The sequence below is a fragment of the Vombatus ursinus genome, unplaced genomic scaffold (assembly GCF_900497805.2).
Source record: "Vombatus ursinus unplaced genomic scaffold, bare-nosed wombat genome assembly UNPS02015255.1, whole genome shotgun sequence".
Lineage (NCBI taxonomy): Eukaryota > Metazoa > Chordata > Mammalia > Diprotodontia > Vombatidae > Vombatus > Vombatus ursinus.
In genome coordinates, this window is record NW_020955033.1 from 29,347,272 (window position 1) to 29,372,046 (window position 24,775).

The following is a 24,775-nucleotide window of genomic DNA, read 5'->3' on the forward strand; positions in this document are numbered from 1 at the left end:
ATATCTTTCTCATTTATCACAATATTAAATGGCAAATGGCCAAGTGCAGATTCTTTGGATACTTCTACAAGAGACCACCCTTGAAGTTGATTTTGAAACATTAATAACTACTCTCAATTACTAACTGCCATTCAATGTGTTTTAAACCCATTTACCTGGATTATTTGCTAATTTGCCTCTCTCCATCTTCTCCCTAAATATAACACAACAGGTTTATCAAATGCTTTTGTAAAATCTAGAAACACCCTTATCTTCAACGTTTCTTGGATATAATAGACTAGTAACCTAACCTTATAAAGAAAGAAAACGAGGTTTTTGGCCTGACCTTTTTTTGATGATGATACGCAGTCTGGATTTTTGTGATCTTATTTTTCTTTTCTAGATATTCCCTAACCATCACTCTTGAAGTGCTTTTTCACGTTTTGTTAGGAATACGAATCAAGCTCACCAGCTATAGTTTCCAGACTTCATTCCCATCTCCCCATCGTTGACAATGGCTTGGTCATGTATCTACCAGTTTTTTCATACCTGAGAATCTAAATGGTCTGAGCTTCATTAGGTGCTCTCTCACTGTTACTACTTATCTTAGTCTTCCTGTTAACCATTTAACAAACATTTAGTAACTTTTCTTCCTGTGCTTTCATTCTTTGTGTATTCTACTTCTTCTGACCATAAGGTTTTAAGACTTCCTTAGAATGTAGTGGGTTGGTTCTCCCTGGAAGTCTTCAAGCAAAGCTTGGATGACCACTTGTGAGGTATCTTGGCCAGATTGTTCTTACCACTTCTGAGATGATTCCATGATTCTGCTGTGGATGCTGACCAGCTGCACTTGGTTAACTGATGTTTTCCTTTTCTTCAAACAAATACTACTGGTGAAGTAGAAGCTTCAGAGCGCTCAACATTTTTTGCCTCCATTGAAGGAGACAACATTGTGGAGAGAACCCTTCACTTGGAATTAAAGAACCTGGAGTTAATTCCAGGATGTGCTATATTAGCTATTTGACCTCATGCAAGTTATTCAAATACTCTCAACTTCAGTTTCTTGATTTGTAAAGTAGTACTTGGACTTTGTATTATAGGATTTTTTTAAGGATAAAATATGATCATGTATATAAAAAGTCTTTTTAAGCTACAAATACTGTATAAATGTGAATTGCTAGTATCATGATGATTGTCATCACTGCTTTTCATCACTAGTAGAACTACCTTCTATTAAATGTAACTGTTATTTGTGTTCACTTGTAATTTGCTTCCTCCACTATTGCATATAATTTCCTTTTCTAAACTTTAATTTCTTTTTTGAGCTAGATGATTAAATATTCACTTAACATTCTTAATTGTGCCATACCGTATTGAGTGATGGTTGGGTACAAGCAATGAGTTTTCACATTTAAGTTGTATTTAACACTTATTTGATTGTTTATTTTTGTTAATTTTTGTTCTAGATTTCTATGTTTGAAAAAGGGAAAGTACCTAAGATTATCAACCTTAGAGAGATCAAAGATGACATGCAGACTTTATATATAAATACGGCATCAGATAGTTTTGAGTTCAAGTCCCACGTAGAAGGAGAAGGTGTGGTTGAAGGAATCATTCGTTATCATCCTTTCTTATATGATAAAGAGACTTATCCTGATGATCCCTGTTTTCCATCAAGTACGTTGGTCCTGTATCCTATTTCTACAAAGTTGTGGTTCAAGAAAAGTGTTTGGGTTTTAAAATGAAGAGTTGGAGAGGTTATTAGTTGGATGTCTATGCGTAGTGTGTGTGTGTGTGTGTGTGTGTGTGTGTGTGTGTGTGTGTGTGTTTGTGTGTTTCTGTGTTTGTACACGCTTGTACCCAATAACAAAATGGGCACAAAGAACTATGTTTTTCTGAACTCTTGCATTTTTGGTTTGGTTTTGTTTTTTGCTTTTTTGGGGGGGGGGTGAGGCAATTGGGGGTAAGTGACTTGCCTAGTGTCACACAGCTAGTAAGTGTCAAGTGTCTGAGGCTGGATTTGAACTTAGGTCCTCCTGACTCCTGTATCTTTTAAACATTATTTTTTGATTTTTCTGTTACCTTAACTGTAAGGCTATAGTTTGTAATTTAGCAAAGTGCTTATTTTATAATTTGTTCCTTCCAGTCTTTTGTGGACTGGGAAATGAAATAACTCTGTTTGGATTGTGTCTAAATTTAGAAAAAAATTGTTTTCATTTGAAGGCCTGCACAGGAGATCTAAAACATTAGGTTCGTTATGCTTCATTGTATAAACTTTGACATCTCATTTGGTAGATCGTTTTTTTCTTTCTGGTTTCTTACTTGTTTGTAGCCAGATTCTCCAGACATTTTGGATGTTGAATATGTTATCTGTGGAGGGGTGAAGTATTGTTTCATCTGTATCATGCCTGGTCTCATTTAGAGCAGATAGGTAGTTGTATTCTGTGGATGGATAAATTATTACAGCATAATAAGATATTCTGTAGCATATGTAACTATACATAATTCATGATTATTACTTGAATAATCTGAGCTTGTTTAAACTTGTTTTTTTTTTTTTTTAAATCAAGATTAGGACTAACATCTCCATTAATTATAGTTGTTTTTTTCCCACCTAGTTAGGAAATGAGATTACAGATACATACCACCACCATTTCAGTGTGAAAATTCCTGAAAATGTTGGCAAAATTGTAGAGTAACAAAGGGATAGATAAGCCTTTTCAGGTTGGAGGGTCTAGCCTTTTGTACCGTTATTACTGAAGGTGAAATTATATTTATCAATGAACAGATTTAATCAAGTGCTTCCATTCATTGTGGTTAAAAACACAAAGGACACAATATTTGTCCTGAGGTGCTTACATTTTGTGAGGAGAGGCAACCTGTACACATATAAGTACATATGAAATGCATAGGAAGTGTTCAGGAATCACTGGTAGCTTGGGGGCATCAGGAAAGGACTTGTGTTAGAAATGACATTAGAGCTGAACTTTGAAGGAAATTAGAGGGGTAATAAGAGAGGACATCCTGGGCATGGAGGTGAGAGAAGGGGAAAGGAAGAGAATAAGCATTTGTTAAGCTCCTCCTATGTTTGGCACTGTCCTAAGCACTTTATGAATATTATTTTATGTGGTTCTCATGAAGTAGATGCTATTATCCCCATTTTACAGTCAAGGAAACTGAGGCAAGCAGATTGCCCTGGGTCACCTAGGGAGTAAATTTCTGAGTCCAAATTTAGACTCAGATCTTCCTGACTCTAGGCCCAGCACTCTATCCACTGCACTACCTTTCTCCTTTGCAAAGGCATACGGAAGGGTAATAGAATATCAGGTATGAGGAACATGAAGAAGGACATTTTGACCAGACCATGCTGTGTATGAAAAAAAAAATGATTTATAATGAAACTGGGAAGGTAGATTGGAGCCGGGTTGTGAAGGGCTTGAGGTGACTTAGGAAGCGTTTATATTTCATCCCAGAGGTCATACGATATGGACCTAGAGGGGAACCTTAGGGACTATCTAATCCAGTCTCTTTGTTTTATGGATTAAGAAACTGAGGCCCAGGGAAATTACTTTGATTTGCTCAAGGATAGCAAATATCAGATGTTATCTATATTATAGGGAGAAGAGAAGGGTGCCTAGGATAGACCCTTAGGGAACACCCACAGGGGAAGGAAAGGAAAGATAATAGCCAAGCAAAGGAGACTGGGAAGGAATGGTCAGAAAGTTCAGTAATCTAGAGATAGCAATGTCGTGAAAACTTAAGATAGCTTTTGGATTATTTTTATGTGTTTTTATGGGAACCTAACCATTATTCTTAATCCAGTAAGAAAATTCATTTTAGTACCAAAACGGTTGACTTAGAATGAACTTTTAGGGTAAGTTGGGGACTGCTGTCTGGTCCAACCCCTCCCTCCCCCCATATATATACAAATATACATAGAAACACACATAAATATCTCATTTGGATTTTTGAAACTTTTTTGTCTCCATTACCACCTACAGTCTTTTTTTGAGACTTGGTAGCTGTTTCAACAGAAGTTATTGCAAATCTTATTTGTAAGGTCTTTTTAAGCAATAATCTTTTTTTGTTCTGATTTTGTCTAGAATTGAAAGATGATGATGATGATGATGACTGTTTTATAGTAGAAAAAGGAGCAAGAGGGAAAAGACCCATTTTTGAATGTTTTTGGAATGGAAGATTAATACCTTACACAACTGTTGAAGAGTAAGTTTTGCTTTTCTCTTAAACTTAAATCATGTTGTGTCTTAGAATCCAGTGCTTCTACTAAATGATTTTCTTTTCTGTTTAAGCTTTGACTGGTGTGCTCCTCCTAAGAAGCGAGGCCTTGCACCAATTGAATGCTACAATAGAATTTCTGGTGCATTATTCACTAATGATAAATTTCAGGTCAGCACAAATAAACTGACCTTTATGGATCTGGAACTAAAGCTGAAAGATAAGAACACTCTTTTTACAAGGATTTTTAATGGACAGGTAATGTTTTGTATTTTGAATTATATATTTGTTTACACAATTGTTCTAGTTTAAATTAGAAAAATTCCAGTGCTGTAGTGCATTTTATGCCATATTTTCTACTTTGTTTCTGTAACTTACATTTTATTTCTGATAGTTACTAATAAAAGTACTGCCCTTTCTTTTTCTGTGGAGAGGCAACTATGAGTACTTTTGTATAGTTTTTATTTTATCGAATATTTTCCCTCAAAATTTTACAGGAGCAGCGAATGAAAATTGACAGAGAATTTGCTTTGTGGTTGAAAGACTGTCATGAGAAGTATGACAAACAAATAAAATTTACACTCTTCAAAGGAATAATTACACGGACAGACCTTACTTCTAAAAGAATGCAAAGTCCATGGGCTACATACTCTGCAATAGAATGGGATGGAAAGACATACAAAGCAGGGCAGTTGGTAAGTTTACATTTTGGCATGTATGTTTTTATTATTCCTAAATTCTTTCTTTAAAAAAGAATTAGGAAACAAAATAGATTATGTGGAACTTTAAAACCGTAGCTAACATTGACTTAAATCAGGAGTGGGGAACCTGCGGCCTTGAGGCCACATGTGGCCCTCTAGGTCCTCAAATGCAGCCCTTTGCCTGAATCCACAGAACTGTTCTGTGAAGTTTGAATTCAGTCAAAGGGATGCACTTGTGGACCTAGAGGACCACATGTGGCCTTTAGACTGCAGGTTCCCCACCCCTGACTTAAATGATGACTTTTAATAGTATGAAGTTTTAGAATATGTCATATTTTCACATACTCTGTAAATACTATGTTCTAAATAGACTTTTGAAAAATATTTATAGTGAAATAATTATCTGTAATTGGTATTAGCTGGTTTTCATCCTGAATTGGATTAACTAAATATGTAGGGTTCCCTTCTCCCCCCTCCCCCCCATCCTAAATTTTACAATGTTATGCTCTAGGGAAAAAATTATAATTGTATTAAAGAAGCCAAATCTGTATAATGGTTATTACCCCTCAGCTAAAACTTCTGAAACAGGTGTTAACTTTTTATCACTTTGAGTTTATTCACAGTGCTCTTTGTAGCAAAGATTTTATTAAGATAAAATTTTTGTGTTTTAATATTCATATCAAGCAATATTTTTTTTCAAGTTTTTTCAATTTTTTAAGTTTTTAGAATTCATATATTTCATTTCTCATTTTCAGTGTATGGGTCAGGTAATATTCTTGTTGGGTGGATCTAGAAACAGAAGAACATGTATATTGTCAATTATTTTTAAATGTAATGAGAGTCTCACCAAAGCTAGAATGTAAGTTTCAAACCCAGTGCTTTTTCTCTCTGGCATTATATTAATTAAGAGACGGTGTGTGATTTGGGGTGTGGGCATAGTTTTTGGACTTGGAGTCAGAAAGATTTGGTTTAAAATCTTGCCTTTAATGTGTATTAACTATGTGATGTGGGCAAGTCACTCAACCTGTGTGCTTTAGATAGCTCCTGAAGACTCTACAAACTAAGTCTTTGGAGGAGTTGCAGTAACAGCCAGAGTTTCCTACCCTAATAGAATTGCAAATATGAAAAGCTAGTTCATATTTGAGTTTTATATCAGCTATTATAGATGCATATATTTGTGTGTGTAATTTATATTTTCATAACATGAATTATAAGTGAATACTGTGAGTATTAATACTGTGAGTATTAATACTGTGGTGTTTTTTGTTGTGTTTTTTTTTTGGTTACTGAATATTAGGTTAAGACAACCAAGACACTTCCACTCATTTATGGAAGCATAGTAAAATTTTTTCTTTATGGTGATCACGATGGAGATGTATATGCTACAGGAGGGGAAGTTCAGATTGCAATGGTAAGGTAACAAGGAATGAACGAAAATTATCAAAATTCTTTTGGTACTTTGTGCTTCTGGATTCAGTAAATGTTTTTTTTAAAAATCTTTCATTTTTATTTTCTTTTTGCTTAGTATTGTCCCATTTTCTTGGCTCATCCTTACGTGGAAGTCAGTAATAGTTTTAGAGTATCTCAGATATGTCTCATCAAGGTTGAAAGGCATTAAGTATGAATCCATTAACAGTGTTTTCTTAGGACCAGTTAATATAAGTGTGAGAGGGTCATCATTGGAAGGTTGAGCTTCATTAAGTTACGTTTTGTGGTCATAGTACCAGATTTGGTCATAGCCTTCCATTAAGTTGTTGAGGGCTTGGGTGATACATGGTTAAATGAATACCCTATCTGAAAAAAAAACCCAAAAAACCTATGCATCTTTTGGAGTACTGAATTAAGATTATTGCATAATACTAAGCTTAGGTGCTGTCAATGATGTAATTTTTTTTCCCAAATCAAAATGTTTCATTGTTGATGAGATCATAAAGTGAACCACATAGAGCTTTATAGTCATTACAAATGCTGTATTCGTCCTGGTTAAATAGCTTTTTGATTAACATTATATACCAGGATTTTGGTTATATAAAGAGGTTATATGATTGCAGTTTTTTTAGTATAATATAGAAATATCTGGTAGATATTTTAATATTTAACTAGATTAAAGTACATTTTTATGGAAGTTAAGTTCTTCATTTTAAATAAATACAACTTTTTTTGAAAGCCTGCTAATGATAACATTCATTGATTTTTATGTACTTAGGAGCCTCAAGCTTTATATGATGAAATTAAAACTGTGCCTATCACGAAGCTTGACAGGACAGTAGCTGAGAAAACTGTCAAAAAATATGTAGAAGATGAAATGGCAAGGTAAGATTCATTAAACATGAATGATATTATTAGTCATAAGTGTATTTAAGTGATATTTTTCAATTCTGTTTTTATAATAGGGCAGTTTATATGCATTATTACATCTTTGTTAAAACAGTATTGCATTGCAAATCTAAGTTTGTATTGGAAATGTGAAGGAAAAGCATTTCATATTTACAATGTGGATTAAATTTAAGAATACTGCTAGAAAATTTTTTACAATATTGTTAAAACTTAGCAGAATGTCTTTTCTGGGGGTAAAAAATTAGAAGTTGAGAGGAAGCCCATCAGTTGAGGAATGGCTTGAACAAGTTGTGGTATGTGGTTATGGTGGAATGCTATTGTATTTTAAGAAATGATAAACAGGGTGCTCTCAGAAAAACCTGTAAACACTTGCATGAGGTGATGCAAAGTGAAATGTACTGAGTACAAAGTAACAATAATATTGTGGGATGATCTGCTGTGGACGACTTAGTTATTCTCAGCAGTACAATGATCCAAGACACTTCTGAAGGATCTGTGATAAAAAAAATGCTATCCATCCCCATACTTTTTATAAACCTTATTTTATTTTCTTTTTTTTCTTTTATTTTTTTTGTCACTTGGGGTCAAGTGACTTGCCCACGGTTACACAGCTAGTAAGTGTCAGGTGTGTGGTCTGAGGGCAGATTTGAACTCAGGTCCTCCTGACTTCAGGGCCGGTGCTCTATCCACTGCGCCACCTAGCTGTCCCTAAACTTTATTTTTCTTGAGTTTTTTTGGTCTCTGTTTTCTATCACAACATGACTATTATAGATATGTTTTGCATGACTACACGTGTGAAACCTATACTGAATTGCTTGACTCTCAAGGGGAGGGGATGCGAAGGGAGGGAGGGAGAGAATTTGGAACTCTGTTGTTTATTTTTATTAATTTTATTTTGATTTATCAACAATCATTTCTATAAACTTTTGAGTTTTAAATTTTACTCCCCCTTCCTTCCCACCTCCCTCCCCAAGACAGCGTACAGTCTGATATAGGCTTTACATGTACATTCCTATTAAACATTTTCACATTAGTCATGTTGTAAGGAAGAGCTGGAACCAATACGAGGAGCCACCAGAAAGAGGAAACAAAACACAACAGAAGGGAAAAAAATAGAAAATAGTATGCTTCAATCTGCATTCAAATTCCATAGTTCTTTCTCTGTATTGGGATAGCATTTTCCATCATGAGACTTTTGGTGATGTCTTAGATCCTTGCATTGCTGAGAAGTGCTGAGTCTGTCAAAGTTAGTCATTGCACAATGTGGCTGTTACTGTGTACAGTGTACTCCTGGTTCTGCTCATCTCACTCAGCATCAGTCCATACAAGTCTTTCCAGGTGTTTCTGAAGTCGGCCTGTTCATCATTTCTTATAGGCCTGTTCATCATTTCTTATAGCACAATAGTTTCCATTACATTCATATACCACAACTTGTTCAGCCATTCCCCAGTTGATGGGCATCCCCTCAATTTCCAACAACAGCTTCTGGGCTAAGAACTCACTATTTGACAAAAACTGCTGGGAAAACTGGAAAAAAGTATGGCAGGAACTAGGCATAGACCAAAATCTCACACCATATACCAAAATAAAGTCAAAATGGGTTCATGATTTAGATATAAAGGCTGATACCATAAGCAAACTGGAAGTAAGAAATAATTTACCTGTCAGATTTATGGAGAATAGAAGAATTTATGACCAAACAGGAAATAGAGAACGTTATGAAATGCAAAATGGATAATTTTAATTACATTAAATTGAAAAGTTTTTGTACAGACGAAGCCAATGCAACCAAGATTAGTAGGGAAGCAGAAAACTGGGAAAGAATTTTTACAACCAATGTCTCTGATAATGGCCTCATTTCTAAATTATATAGGGAACTAATTCTAATTTATAAGAATACAAGTCATTCCCCAGTTGATAAATGGTCAAAGGATATGAACAGGGAGTTCTCAGATGAAGAAATTAAAGCCATCTATAGTCATATGAAAAAAATGCTCTAAATCACTATTGATTAGAGAAGTGTAAATCAAAACAACTCTGAGGTACCACATCACACCTATCAGATTGGTCAACATGACAAAACAAGTAAATGATAAATATTGGAGATGTGGGAAAATTGGAACTCGAGTTTTATTTTTTTTATTCTTTTTTTTCCTTTTTTTAAATTAATAAATTTATTATTAGTTTTAAACATTTACTTCCACAAGATTTTGAGTTCCAAATTTTCACCCCATCTCATCCCTCCCCCCACCCCAAGATGGCATGCATTTTTGAACACGCTTTCCCTGCTGTCTTTCCCCCCCTTCCCCTTCTGTTTTCCTGTAGGGCTGAATAGATTTCTATACCCATTTCCTGTATTCTTATTTTTTTAAAGGAACTCGAGTTTTACATGTAACTGGGGGAAAATAAAATACTAAATAAAAGCTAAAAAGCCCTTTAGAATGATTACCAAATGGGACTTTATTTTTGACATAGCTGATTTTTTTTTCACTTAAGCATCATTAAGTTTGTTTCCTCAGTATTGTATGGTACAGTAATGAGTAGAAATAAGAGTTATTTTTCGGGTTTCTCTACTAAGCTTTTTTGTTCTTTAGGGCTTCTTTCAGTTCACCTTTGTTCTTAAATATGTTTAAAACAAAAGCTGTGTCAGTACTAAAAATGATAAGCGCCATAGTCTTAGAATGCATACTTTCACCAAAAAATAATCCCTAGGTTAATGAAAATTATATAAAATAAAACTAAGTACCTGCACATACATTCAATCTTAATCTCACTGTGTTTCCAAATTTCTCTTTGATGGATAACAGATTTATATTGAGGGGAAGATGGTTTCTACTGAGAGTAGAAATTTTTGAGAGAATAGTAGAAATTTTATCATCTGCCTTAAAAAGAAGTGTTGACTCAGTTGGACACGGAATTTTTTTCCTGTTCATCATTATAGCATATTTTATAAATTGGAATTGTGATATGTTGTTTTGGTCATAGACTTCCAGATCGTTTGTCTGTAACTTGGCCTGAAGGAGATGAATTGTTACCAAATGAAGTCAAGCCTGCTGGGACGCCTATTGGTATGATTTCTGCCTAGTATTAAACAGGAAACTTTTTTGGCTATTTTAGTATCTTAGTGTATAAGCATGTTAAGGAAGAGTTTATAATTCAGTCCTTGCCCCAACTCACTCTTTGCTTTAGTCCATGCTCTACGGTGTAGTCTACACAGTTACCAAAATGATTTTTCTTAAACTTTTTTGATTACATCCCACTCCTACTTAATAATCACTTGTAGCTCCTGTTGCTTTTATAATAAAACATAAGCTCCTCATTTTGGCTTTTAAAGACCTTCACAGCTGTGGCACAACTTACCTTACCAGCTTCATTGTGTATTATTCCACTTCTTGCATGTTTGTGTAGTACAGCCAAACTAGCCTTTTCACCATTCTTCACAGTGAGGACTTTCCATCTAACATTCCATCTCCTATTTCTGTGCCTTTGTATTGGTTATTCCCCAGTACTGAAATTCTCTCCATTACCTCTGCCTCAGAGACTTTGTTACATCGTACTTCAAGACTAAACTCCAGCATTACCTTCTATATGAAACATTTCCCAATTTCCTCCAACTGCTCCTGCCCTGCCTTACAAAACCACCTTGTACATATTTTGTGTTTATACACTATATATTATTATATATGAATGTTTCATCTCCCTTGAGATAATATAATTTCTTTGAGAGATTGTTTTTATACCCCTAGTACTATATATAGCATATAGTACTGAAGAAATGTCTGCTGATTGATTAACAGTAACTATTAACTTGAGAATCTTGGTTTGTAGCTTTATGAATATAATTTTTCCTTTAATATTTCATTGATATATAGGTGCTTTAAGAATCGAAATACTGAATAAGAAAGGAGAAGCCATGCAAAAGCTTCCTGGTACAAGTCATGGAGGATCAAAGAAACTACTAGTTGAGCTGAAGGTTATTTTGCATTGTAAGTAAACAAATGGACATTGTAACTTTGTTCCTTTTTTTTCAGAGGTAGTATAGATTTGCAAATTTTAAGTTCATCAAGTATTAAGGGAGCTTTTAAGAAATTTTCTTTGACCTCTTGGTGAGATTTAGGCCTACAGTGATGTAATCTCCTTAAAGTCATGAACTCTATTTTCATCTTTATTTTGCCAGTATCTAACTGATGCCCTACACATAATAAGAGTTTAAAAGATGTTAATTTTTTTTTTTTAGTGAGGCAATTGGGGTTAAGTTACTTGCCCAGAGTCACACAGCTGGTAAGTGTTATATGTCTGAGGTCACATTTGAACTCAGATCCTCCTGACTCCAGGGCAGGTGCTCTATCCACTGCGCCACCAGCTGCCCCTAAAAGATGTTACTTTGCTACTCCAAATAGAGGTGCTGTTTTTGCACATGTGGATACTTTTCCTCTTTGGGATATTGACTTAATATTGGTATCACTGAGTTGTGATATTTGGGGCATTGCAATTGGAAAAAAATACTCCATTTTAGGATTTTGGTTGTCACAGTTTCAAAAAAAATGTCACTAGAACTTGGTATAGCTGTTATTCTGATTCTGACTTGATCATAACAAGGCCTTTGAAAGAAATCTGGGGGTGGTGGTGAGTTATTGGGATTTGGACCATGGGCTCTTGTTATGAGGTAGAATCATAATAGAAAGAGATGTTATAGTGATTGACCAAGAGGTGATTGGCATAGGTCAGTAAGTGAAAGAGAAGGGTTATAGATGTGTTGACAAAGAGGACTATATTCATGAGATTATGTACTACGAGTCACTAGGCTTTAGAATCTAGTCTGACCTCCCCATTATTTAGCTATGTGACATGAAGGAAATCATTTACTCCAGTGTTTTTAGTTTTCTTCCTCTGTAAAATGAGGAGGATTTGATTAGATGACCTCTAAAAATGCTTTTTTAGATTTCATTACCCAACATATGTCATCATGAAGTGCGGTTATAGGAGCAAAAGTGTTCTAAGAGGGTTTGGTGCTTGACTCCCTCCAATGACCCACTTTTAGCAGGGCCAGAATAAGGTATCACTTACCCTCCTAAGTCTCAGCTTTTGCATATGTTTTTGCCCACACACCTGTCCCCTTCTACTCCCCCAGCAACAACAACCAAGTCACTAACTTCACTATCTTGGCTAAAGGTCTTATGACAGAGTATGTCTTGAAGGATGGCTTGATAGCAAAGTTCACTTTTTCCTGAGGGCTTTCCTCTGATTAGAGTGTGCAGGTGGCATCTAAGATACAGTCTTATCTAATAAGCGCGTTCACTAGTATTTTCTGTGTACTCAGTGTGTGTGTGTTCAGCCCCAGACTATCAAAGTGCAGAGAATTTGAAGACCTTTTCCTTGTTGGGGAACTTAACAATGCAAGTAGACAGACAAAATCCATAAAATAGCTTTTGAACATAGGTAAATAGCTTCTCATAAACCAGCTGACTCTAATTTTACTGTTTCCTTAGGAAAATCATCAGTTTCTTTTCACCTAAAAAATGAAGTAATTGGACTTGAGATCTGCCAAGTTTCTTCTCTAATATAGCTTGGTTCTATGGAACTAGACTGTTAGATTTAACTTGATAAAAATTTTAAATACTGTTAACCAAAAATGACCAAGGCATCCTGGTTCATACAATTAGAGTTTTTATTGTTCTATGTCTCATTATGTGATCTCTGTGACTGAACTGTAGAAGGAATGAAAGTTTAAGAAAGTAGTGGGAGGCACTTCATATGTGTCTGCCTTAGCTTGAATCTTCTCAGAAGCTTGGTAAATGGTTCAGGTGGAACATGTGGGCTATGTGGACTCAATTAGAACAATGGAAAACTTTAATAGAGGAGGGAATATCATAGTTAATGTGTTCCCTGGCTTTTTCATCCCTTGAGTTTTCACTTCTAAGTCATTGTGAAAGTAAGGGAACTAACTGCTTGTTCTTTTTCCTTTTTCATCCTCTCCCTCTTCCTCTTCTTCTCTCCATCTTCTTCTCCATTTCCTCTCTTTCTCCCTTAAAATGTTGTATTAGCTGCTAATAAATATGCTTACAGTTAGCACAAAATATTCTATGATAAAAAGAAATATCCTTGTACATTTGTCTAGAGATTAGCAAGTTCAAGGAGAAAGTCATGTTTAATTAGGTAAACATTTCCTTTGTCTCTAACATATCCACTAATAGGTTGTTTTTTTTCTATTTTCATATTACATATAACAGCAGTTGTATTTCTTGATATTCCTAAAAATAATTTTTAAAAAAGCTTTTTGTTTAACATACCCACTAAGTTCAAAATTAAGCAGTTTTTATTTTGATTGTAGCTTATTTGTGGGAAATATTTTTTGGTGATAAAAAGAAATGCTGCTGTGCTATAGCCTTTTTTTTTTTTAAATTTTTAATTTAATTTCTTTTTAGTTTTCAACATTCACTTCCATAAACTTTTTTTTTCTTTTTGGTGAGGCAGTTGGAGTTAAGTGACTTGTCCAGTCACACACAACTAGTGATTGTTATGTGCATGAGGTTGGATTTGAACTCAGGTCGTCCTGACTCCGGGGCCAGTGCTCTATCCACTGGGCCACCTAGCTTCCCCTTCCATAAGCTTTTGAGTTTTAAATCTCTGCCTCTCTCCCGTCCCCCTTCCCCCCGATGGTATGCAATCTGATATAGGCTCTACATATATGTTCTTATTAATTTTTTTTTTTTAGGCAATTGGGGTTAAGTGACTTGCCCAGGGTCATACGGCTAGTAGTGTCAAGTGTTTGGTCAGAGGCAGGATTTGAACTCAGGTCCTCCTGACTTCAGGGCCGGTGGAAGAAACAAAACAAAAAAAAAGACAGCAAATAGTATACTTCTATCTGCATTCAGACTCTAGTTCTTGCTCTGGATGTGGATAGCATTTTCCATCATTAGTCTTTTGGGGTTGTCTTAGATCCTTGTGTTGCCAAGAAGAGCTCAATCTGTCAAAGTCAGGTGTCACACAATGTGGCTGTTACTGTGTACAGTGTTCTCCTCGTTCTGCTCCTTTCACTCAGCATCAGTTCATTCAAGTCTTCCCAGGTTTTTCTGAAGTCTGCCTGCTCATCATTTCTTATAGCACAATAGTATTCCATTTCATTCTTATACCACAGCTTGTTCAGCCATTCCCCAACTGCTAGGCTCCCCTACAATTTCCAGTTTTTTGCCACCACAAAAAAAGCTGATATAAATATTTTTGTATATGTGGGTCTTTTTTCCATTTTTATGATCTCTTTGGGATACAGCCCTAGAAGTGGTATTACTGAGTCAAAGGCTATGCACATTTTTATAGTCCTTTGCTATGCTATAGCTTTTAAAAAAGTTAGGATGATTTGCATTAGTGTTAAAAATGAAAGCATTATTGAAGAAAGTTCATTATTGCTGTTTTCTTTCTTATGAGGATATTTTCATTTAGTTTGGGACTTGTTAAAAAATGAATAAATGAAGCTATATGGAATTCATTGGCTGAATTCATAATTCCAATTCTTCTTATATTATATTTTCTTGTTTCTTGATTATAATTGTAACTTTTTTCCTCTTTTATGATTGATTAAGCTTCAAGTGGGAATAAAGAAATAATTTCTCATATCAGTCAGCATGGGGGCAAATGGCCTTACTGGTTCAAGAAAATGGGTGAGTTATTCTTCAAATGTTAAGAAACTTAATATTTTGGTGACTGGTTAGTAATAATCTTTTTTTTTTAAACTTACATCCAGAAAATATTCAAAAATTGGGCAATTACACATTAAAATTGCAAGTCGTATTGAATGAAAGTAATGCCGACACTTATGCTGGCCGGCCATTGCCATCAAAAACATTTAAATTTTCTGTCAAAGGTAAGTAAAGCTTTGAATTTCCTTTGAATTCTTGTAGCTCACTGAAATACCATTTTAAAATAAACTGGAAGATAGACTTATCTTGTAAGATATGGAGATACTCATATAAGTTTACATTTAGAAGATAACCGACACTGAGTACATCGTGTTTTATCCATTTGGGACTATTCTATAATTTTTCATTCAGATAGGTCTCAGTCACTTTCTTAATCTTCAGGGGACAGTTGAGTTCTAGAGTCATTGTAGTAGTTCTGGAATCGAAAAGAATTCCTGCTTAAGATTAGAATGTTATTGACCACAGAAGCACATGTACAGTAAATCCTCAACTTTCATAGGGGTAATGTTCCTCGAAAATGGTGCAAAACTCATGCAAATGTTGATACACTGAACCTATGGGAAATAGGGGGTTAATGTTCTGCAAGCACCAAAAACTGCAAATTTTTGCTAGTGATTGCTGAAATTACACTCTTCTGCACACAATTTTTTATAGCAAAACATTATTTCTGATAATATGCATTTTTGTAGCTCAGTAACTGTGAAATAACCCATAAAATGCAGTACACAAAATAAAATTTGTAACATGCAAAACATTTTTCTTGCCAAGTCATTACCTCGAATTCTGTGATCTTTTGTGTTAACATGTCAGTTTTTAAAAAACGACTTCTGACAATATTCATTTTCATAATACATGAAATCTACAGTATCATAAATACTGTACTGCAAATGAAATTCTTAAAACTTAACCATTTTTGAACCTTCCATTATTAATCTTACATTCCATTGTGTCCTATGACAGTGGAGAGTGTTGTACTGTATATTATACTGCTGTAAACTTCTATCTTGTCCTCTGTCTGAAAACCAAGGGAGATGTTGCTGGGACTTTAGTTCCTGCTTACCAGAAGACACCAAGACTGGAAAGGTCTTGATATGCCCCAAGGACTTGTACTATGTTTTGGGGCATACTTGTAACACAAAACTTGAGTTTTAAAGGCAAACGATGAAAATACGCAATGAGTGTGCAGGAAGCTCTTTTACAATGGTAAGATGAATAAGACCAGTGAAGGGCCTAGTAGAATACCAGCCACTCTGCACGTTTATGGGCATCACACCTCATTTTTTCTCTGCTGCGCATAGCCATTAATATGTGTGGTTGCCATCATGAAAGTGAAAATGAAGTTAGTTGCTATTAAAATCAGGAGAACGCTTGAGAACTTTATTTAATGTAATCAGGGAGCAATTAGTGGGTGTTCTCTCACCAAGTTAAATAGAAGCAAAAATAAGCACCTCTTTCTTTGGAAATTTGAATATAATTTTATTCCTTAACATTTGCCATGGTTCTTTCAGATACCTGACTAGCATGATATAGCTTAGCTACATTGCTCAACATTGCAGGTTTTATGAAAATTATTCTTTATTCTCAGCTACATTTGTGGAAAATCAGTGTCTTAAGTTCCTTATGGATTAAAAAAAACCCTACCCTTAAGATTAATGACAGTTTATAAATGACTTTGCACATCAGTTGTTATGTCAAAATTATTTTACTACTTTTATATTGTAATGAAGATATTCATTAAGATAATTTTCAACTCAATTGTTCTTATATGAAAGAGGGTAAACCAGAGAAATTTTCAGTGGGCCTTTTGGATCCTCCATTTCGTGTTGGAGTCCCATTCAATATTCCCCTGGAGTTGCAGGATGAATTTGGTCATACTGCTCAACTGGTAACTGATGTTAAGCCGGTTCTTGAAGCAAGGTAATTTGAGAAAATAAACTTTAATTTTCTTTCTTCATCATATTTATTCTGTACTTAACTTTGTTCTTACGCTGTTTCAAATAATAGTACAAAACTTTTAAATTTTAGTGTCTCTTATATATTTACTTTTGTTTAGGTAGAGAACATTTTGTCTTCTGGTTCCCCAGTGCCTTACTTAAACTTACTATCATTCCTCTGTTATGCAGATATTCTAAAGTCCCGTTGATAGGTCTAGAGAGGGATGGTTCCAAATGGGGGGTGTCTTCTCCCTCCCCCATGCCAGGCTACTCAGATCCCACTACCAACCTTCTTTCCAATACTTCCTTTTTCTTTTCCCTACTTAATGGACAGTGACTTCCTTGTTCCCACCTTTGCTGAAGGGAGCTCAGAATTCTCACTACATTTGTACACTTTGGTGCACTTCCTAGTGGCAGTGGGCCCATTCCTTCCAGGCTCCCTGTCCTGTTGAGTAGACACCTAGATGATTTATCTGTTGCCTTGTGTTATTTGTAGTTTTAAAACGTTATATTTTCTAACCTGCATTGTAAAATCATGCTTATAGGCAAAGATTCTATATTACGACTTTTGTGTTTTTTACAGTGCTTTTTTGTACAGTATAGGCATACAAGGCACAGTATAAATTTGTTGACTTATAAGCTAGTCATGGCAAATCAAAATTTACAGAATGGAAGACAGATATACTCTGTTCAGTGTTCAATTGACAGGTTATAGAAATGGTTAATTCTGTCACTGGGTAGTGACATTGCTCATGGATTGGTAATAATGAGTGTGATTGTGTGATCCATAATATGACACGGATACATAAAACAGATCTCTTAGGATTTTATTGTAGGTATTTTAGGATAATAAACATAACTTTGTTTTTTTTTTGTTTTTGTTTTTGTTTTTTAAACAGTGGCTTGTCTTTACAATATGAAGACATAAGCAAAGGACCAAATTGTGTAATTAGGGGTGTTACTGCTAAGGGCCATGTCAGCTCTTATCAAGGCAAGGTAAGCCATGTATCTTAATGTTATATATTTAATCAAATTTATTGATGAAGCAATATCATGTGAGAGTAAAATATTCTTATTTGTGTCATACTGATTTTTGAACATTTCTTAGAATAGCTATGATGTTTGGTACTTGAAAAGAAGTCAGTTTCATACGTCATCAGTTTCTTAGCACTTAGGAAATGATGGCTAGTGAGTCCAGGTTTTTTGCTATGGAAATATGTTATTTTTGGCGGGGGGGCAATTGGGGTTAAGTGACTTGCCCAGGGTCACACAGCTAGTAAGTGTCAAGTGTTTGGTCTGAAGCCATATTTGAACTCAGGTCTTCCTGACTTCAGGGCCAGTGCTCTATCCACTGCGCCCCCAGCTGCCCCAAAATATGTTATTGTTTAGAATAAGTATTGTTACAGTAGAAAAAAAGAAAAGAAATTAATTGATGAATTGAAAATTCCCTTCATTGTTTTTCACATAGTGATTTTAGCTGCTTTTCCTAAGCCTTATTTCTCTTAGCATTGGCTATAACCTTTACCAAGCTTATTTACAACTTCTTCCCTAATTATCATCTAGAACAAGTCTTTCAACTCTTAAACTGAATTCTTTTGTTTTCATTCTCCTGAATAAATTATTGAAATGGGATGAGCTTGAATTTTTCTCCTTGGACCGATTACTTGATCATATAAGTTTAGGTAACTTTTAAAAAGCCCTCCAAAGAGATCTAAAAGGCAACAGACTGAATCTTGGTGGGAAAATACAGAAAAAATTGATGGTGAGTTATTTTTTCAGTCCAACATAGAGAGACAGAGAAGAGATATCTGCAGGTAACTAAGGACTAAGGTCATTGTAGGAGAATGCCACGTGCTGAGCCCTCCCAAGAGAGAGGCTGTGCACCAATGCAAGAGGATGTCCAAAATTTTGACTGGGGCACTCCCAAACCCATGCCAGTGTACTCTAACAGGGAAAGGTTCCAACTGGTAGCTTTGTCAACTACTATATACTTCCAGGTCACAAATCGGGGGCAGAGGGAAAAGGGGACTTGCACAGGGGAGTAGCATCTGTTAGCCAGCACCGTGGTGTAGCTCAAACTCCATGGGTAGAAAAGGGTCTCAATTCTAGAATCTAGTCTTCTTTCAGAGGAGCAGCCACCAATATAAAAGGACAAAGAACTTGGAATATGAAATGCCGGAAGACACAGTATATGGGCTTAGAGCCAAGACAGGGGAGAAAAATGTATCTTTAGTGAAATAGATGCTTTCAGCATTTCTGATGAAAAGATTAGTCAGGGGCGGCTAGGTGGTACAGTGGATAGAGCACCAGCCTTTGAGTCAGGAGGACCTGAGTTCAAATTTGGCCTCAGACACGTAACACTTACTAGCTATATGACTGGACAAGTGATTTAATCCCAATTGTCTCTCCACCCCACCCCCGCCAAAAAAAAACAAAAACAAAAAAAGAAAGAAAAGACTAGTCAATAAACATTAATTGCCTGCTGTGTGCCAGGCACTGTACTAAGTCCTGGGAGTACAAAAAGAGACAAAAGACATTCCTGCCCTGAAGGAGCTTAAAGTCTGAGACAGCAAGCAAATATGTACAAATACTCTACAAATAAGCTACATGCAAAATATATAGGAAATAATGAAGAGAGGGTTGCACTAGGGTTGAGAAAGACTTCTTGTAGAAGAGGGGGTTTTAGTCAGGACTTGAAGGACATTCAGACATAGGAGTGAAGAGCAACCTAAAAAGGTAAACATGAATGAAAAAATGATAAAGGACTAAATAAGGGTGGACTACTTACATTCAAATAAGGGGAAATGATAAATGTGTCCCCTGTGAACCCTGTCATCATCAGAGTTATTAGAAAAGTCCTGGGAGTGGCTATCATATCTTGATGATTTTAAGAAAAGAATGGAAAGAGAGAGGAAGAGGAATACCCTCGAGGTATGGTGGGGAAGGGAAAAGAAGGTTAGGGGAAATTATCTCATGTAATGTGCACAAGTTATCTGTGCATAGGAGGAAAAGGGTGGGGAATAGCTTACACTTGAGTATCACTCTCATCTGAACTGATCAAACAAAGGAAGAATTCATTCTCCTCATTCTCCTGGCCCACCCCCTCACCCCCCTACCCCTCACCCCTCACCCCCACACACACTATAAATATTTCACTCCACTGGGAAATAGGAAGGAAAAGGGAAGGGTGTGAAGAGTTATGAAGAGAGGGTAGGTTAAGGGGAGGGATTAATCCTAAGCAAAACAAACTTTAACAATGCACAAAAATATTGATAGTTTTTTTTGAATTGGTAAAGAATGGGAAACTGAGGAGGTGCCCATAAATTGGGGAATGGATGAACAAGTTATAGCATATAAATATGATGGAGGGTCCATCATGTAGAACTCTTATTAGTGACTGAACAGGATTCCAGAGCTAACGTGAAAACATGCTGCCCAACTCTTGATAAGAGGTGAAGGACTCAGAATGCAGAATGAAGCTGGTTTTTGAACATGGACAATGTGGAAATTGGTTTTATACAGGTTTATAATGGGTTTGGGTTTGTTTTTTTTTTTGTTTTTTTTTTTTGTTTTTTGGTGTGTTTTCAGTTGGGGTAGAAAGGCGAGAAGACATGATTAAAACAAAATACTTTGAAAAATAAATTATGTTCAAAATTTTAAAAAATCATCTATCAGTACATATAGTATTGGACAAGGTAAAAGGAGAGAGAAGATAAGAGAAGAAATTAGCTAAGGAAATGCTAGTTTCAGGTGACTTTTAAGGTAGGCTTTTAATTTAGAGATTAACAGCTCTGAAATTAAAACCTTTCATAAACCGAATAATTTGTACCTTCTCCTGCAGACTTTGTTCCTTGTATTTTGCTTCTCTACACCTTAGTTGCTTTCGTTATAAAATGAGGGAGTTGTATTAGATGATCTTTAAAGTCCTTTCTAGCTCTAACATTCTGTAATTCTTTCACTTAACCTTGGTATATACTTTATAAAAATTTTTCACCATTATGGGATGTCACTTTCTTTCTACCATATATTTGAATGTAAATAAATTGAGAGGTTAAAAATTTCCAGGAAAAAAAATTGTACTTTTTTGTAATGTTTAAGGGCACTGGGAAAAATTCTGGCTGCTGACACATACCATGTAAACCTGGGCAAAGCACTTCATCTCTCAATGACCCCAGGCAGCTCTGAGCTATTAAAGGGAGGCTACTACATTGGTTGAAGGAGTTTTCTCACTGGACATTTCCTCTACCAGTGAAATCAAAGGTCCAGTCTCTTTTTCCAGTGGGAATTTTACTTATCCCAACCAAAGGCACTAATACTATTTATTTTATTATTAGAGTTATATGCTATTAATCTACTTGCTCTTTAAGTTTTCCAGACTTTTTCTTCCTCAGTGATTAGAAAAACATGTAAATTGGTAACAAGTTGCAAGCAAAGGTGATAATATTTTGATCTGGTCCACTTGTATTTTTTGACTTACCTCACCTGATACATACTCAATGCTAATTTTGGTTCTTAAATCATTTGAATCAGCTTTAATTCTGCATGTTTTACATGGATGTATACCAATTTTAGTAAATATCAAATTACTGTTAATTTTCTGTTAAAACATCATTGAAACATAAAATAATTCAAATTGCTTTTGGAGACAGCATATTATTCAAATCCTTGTGAATTCAATGTTTAATTTATTAAATGTTCTTTTTCAACAGAACTTTAGTCTGAAGGTTATTCTACCAGGTTTGAAAGAAGAATCTCAGATTTTGAAAATTAGATTACTTCCTGGTAAGTACTACTTTTAAGAAACATTTCTAATAGTATGGTTATAAATGTTTAAAAGTGCATTTGACTTTTCAATAGCATTCTTTTTTTTCTGGGAAAGTCAAACAATAATCTTGAAAATGTTTTCTTCCCTTTCCCAATCAATTTCTGGAGATGAATATAATGTGAAAGAATATTTTTTTTGTAGAAATGAACTGTGAATAAGGGTGGTTGGAGGTATATTTTTGTTTATGAACTTTGAAGAGGAAAGGTAACTGTGGCTAGCTTTGGAAATTTTCAGCCTGAGGCTGGGTTCTTCATCAGGTACAGTTTAGAGTGTATGACCTCTGAGATCCCTTCAGACTCTTAGATTCTTTGATGGGGAAATAGCTTAGTTCAAGTATAAATTTTTAGGCCCAAATCCATTTATTGATTGTTTTCTAATTTCTCTTTTAAAGCTATTGTAATGCAAGCATTTTGTATTTAAGCCTTATAATAGTCATGGTCTTACATGAGATCTTTCTTGTTCTTCAGTGGATAGAGTGTTGACTGTCGAGTCATAGGCCTTATTTCTTAGACCTACTGCCTTTGTGATCTTGGAAAGGTTACTTGGAAACCTCCTTGTCCCTAAAATGGTATTATCATCTCAAAAATCACAGAGTTGGAGTAGATGGTTTCTGAGGTCCCTTAAAACTGTGATATTATCTCAAGAAAAAAGGCAGTCTTTACTAATATATTATGGAGTCTTTCATACTTATGATCTAAATAACATCAAATTAGTCATGAAGAAATTAGAAAGTATGTTGAACTAAAATTGTACAAAAAGCGTTGACCAAATTTTACAAGGGTTTGGCTTCACATCATTCTTGTTTTGGTCTATATACTACATTGTGCATTGGTTTTAAGATGATAACTAAAAATGATCATCATTTGACATACATTAATTCAGAAATACTTAATCACTTTCAAGTTTCAGGTTATTGAAACAAGAATGTAATTGTGGAATATTTCTAGAAAAGTATAATTAGAGGCATATTTGGGAAAGAGCTAATTAAATATTGCTGTTTTTACATATAAAATACTAAACTTTTGTAAATTTCTTTGCTGGCTAAATACAATAGTGACAATTAGGGAATTACTTAAATTTTTCCTTTTGGAGACTTTTTTTTAGATTTTTAGACAGAAACTTCTAAAGTAAAAATAACTGATTTCCAGTGGCACTTTTTTTCTTTTCATTTTCTTTTTTTGTAAGGTAAGTTTTTCTATTCAGTGTTGTGGTTGCTTCGTATTCCTTGACAGTTTTAGTATTGTTTTGAGACTTTGAATTTGAATGATTTCTGGAATTAGTTAATACATTTATTTATTGCAACATAGCTTAACATAGTGGATAAAATGCCATTTTTACAGCCAGTAAGATCTAGGTTAAAATTCTACTTCTAACATGTCTTGGCTCTGTGACTCTGGAAAAGGCACTTAACCTCATAGTATTCTAGGTGACTCTCAAAGATTACAATTTGCAGAGAAGATACCACCTTGCATTAGCATACCTATAACAAATTTCTATTTCTATACCAAATCACTCACTTGTCTAGTCCCCATTCCCTATCATTTCTTAAGAAAATTATAGAGGAAAAATAAAATTACAAAAAGGACAAATTTCAGCCTATAAATAATATATATTAATGCATGGAATATATATACAGTATATTGCACTTGTCATTTGGATACAAATGATCATATATGATTTTTTTCCTTTGCATCCTTGAAATTTTTTTCATCTTATGAATATAAGTACTTTTAATACATGAAATAATAGTTCCATATTTCAAGTTTTAACTTGTTTCTGTTCTGGGGTTTTTCTTACAGGCCCTCCTCATCAATTGAAAGTGAAACCAGATTCTGATATTCTTGTTATTGAAAATGGAACAGCTTTCCCATTCCAGGTAGAAGTTTTAGATGAATCAGGAAATATCACAGCACAACCCAAATTGATTGTTCATTGTAAGGTAAGTTGTATGTTAAGCATGGGTTTTTATCTTTATTTTATAAAGTTGGTGATGTTTCACACAGTGACAGTACTTGCTGTATGTCTGCATCTTAAGTTATTCCATAGACTGTGTGTGGAAAGAATACTAGGTTTTGATTGAAAATACAAATATGGTCATACTATGTCTTTAGAGATAGTGCTCAAAAAATCGATAATAAGTCCATTCAAATTCTTAGAGTTCTACATAGTTCTTTCAAGGAAGTGAATATTTGTGGAAAATAATATTTTTGTGTTTCTGACAATTGCATGGCAATTTCTTCACTATAAAGATTTAGGGTAGGAAAGAGAAGAGATGTAGACATAAGAGAATGGAAAGAGAAATGTAAAATTAGTGAAGGTATGATTTCTATTTTCAAAAATTTTTTTTGAGCTTGTTAAAAATTTCTTTCACTTCAAAATGAGTTCAAACTTATAAACATTTCAGATTTAAATTTTCCAATTTTAGAAGTAAATATACGTATTTTTATAGATAATGTATACTGGGTTTTTAATTCAAGAAATTTTACTAGAATTTTATGAATAATGATTTAATTTCATTTTGGATTCTTAAATTAGTTTGTATATCCCATATAGTTTTTAGGTGCTCCAAACCTTCCTGTCTACAGTGTGGATTGTAGTAATGCTGGAACTAGTATTTTAACTGGACCTCCATTTCATGTACAGAATATAAAAAAAGACCACATACTGAAAGCAAGGATTGAAATACCAGTAAGTTGTTATTATTGTTATTAACAGGTTTTTATATTTTGGTAGCATTTTATACTTATAAGCATCTATTAATCTTATAAATTTATATCATATATCTATTATAATATGAGTCATTTTGAGAAAATACAAGTATGATTTTCCCATGTATATCCATTTCCCCCCCTTTGTTTTCCTGTTTTCAGTTGTGATCAGTAAGCAGGTAGTTTGCAGAATTTCACTATCTCTCAGTGTTGATCATTGAAGCCCTAGTGTAGCCATTTAGATTCAGTATTAGTATTATGTATAAATGTTGATAAATTTACAATCAAATCTTTTAAAGCTTTTTTTGTATTTCATTTTTTAAATTACATGTAAAAGCAATTTTAAAGATTAGTTTAA

General features: G+C 34.6%; 1 protein-coding gene across 3 annotated transcripts in view; it reads left to right on the forward strand.

The window, feature by feature from the left end:
* Window positions 1–24,775, forward strand: part of LOC114031915 (structural maintenance of chromosomes flexible hinge domain-containing protein 1-like) — a 182,174-nt gene that overhangs the window by 45,812 nt on the left and 111,587 nt on the right. For all 3 annotated transcript variants that reach the window (XM_027847122.1, XM_027847123.1, XM_027847124.1), the window contains exons 10-24: window positions 1,446–1,656; window positions 4,083–4,203; window positions 4,290–4,473; window positions 4,713–4,910; window positions 6,214–6,327; window positions 7,123–7,229; window positions 10,239–10,321; window positions 11,126–11,239; window positions 14,834–14,911; window positions 14,995–15,114; window positions 16,723–16,867; window positions 17,784–17,880; window positions 21,594–21,666; window positions 23,509–23,648; window positions 24,263–24,397. In XM_027847122.1, coding sequence (XP_027702923.1) covers window positions 1,446–1,656; window positions 4,083–4,203; window positions 4,290–4,473; window positions 4,713–4,910; window positions 6,214–6,327; window positions 7,123–7,229; window positions 10,239–10,321; window positions 11,126–11,239; window positions 14,834–14,911; window positions 14,995–15,114; window positions 16,723–16,867; window positions 17,784–17,880; window positions 21,594–21,666; window positions 23,509–23,648; window positions 24,263–24,397 — 1,920 coding nt within the window. The remainder of the gene's footprint in view (window positions 1–1,445; window positions 1,657–4,082; window positions 4,204–4,289; window positions 4,474–4,712; window positions 4,911–6,213; window positions 6,328–7,122; window positions 7,230–10,238; window positions 10,322–11,125; window positions 11,240–14,833; window positions 14,912–14,994; window positions 15,115–16,722; window positions 16,868–17,783; window positions 17,881–21,593; window positions 21,667–23,508; window positions 23,649–24,262; window positions 24,398–24,775) is intronic.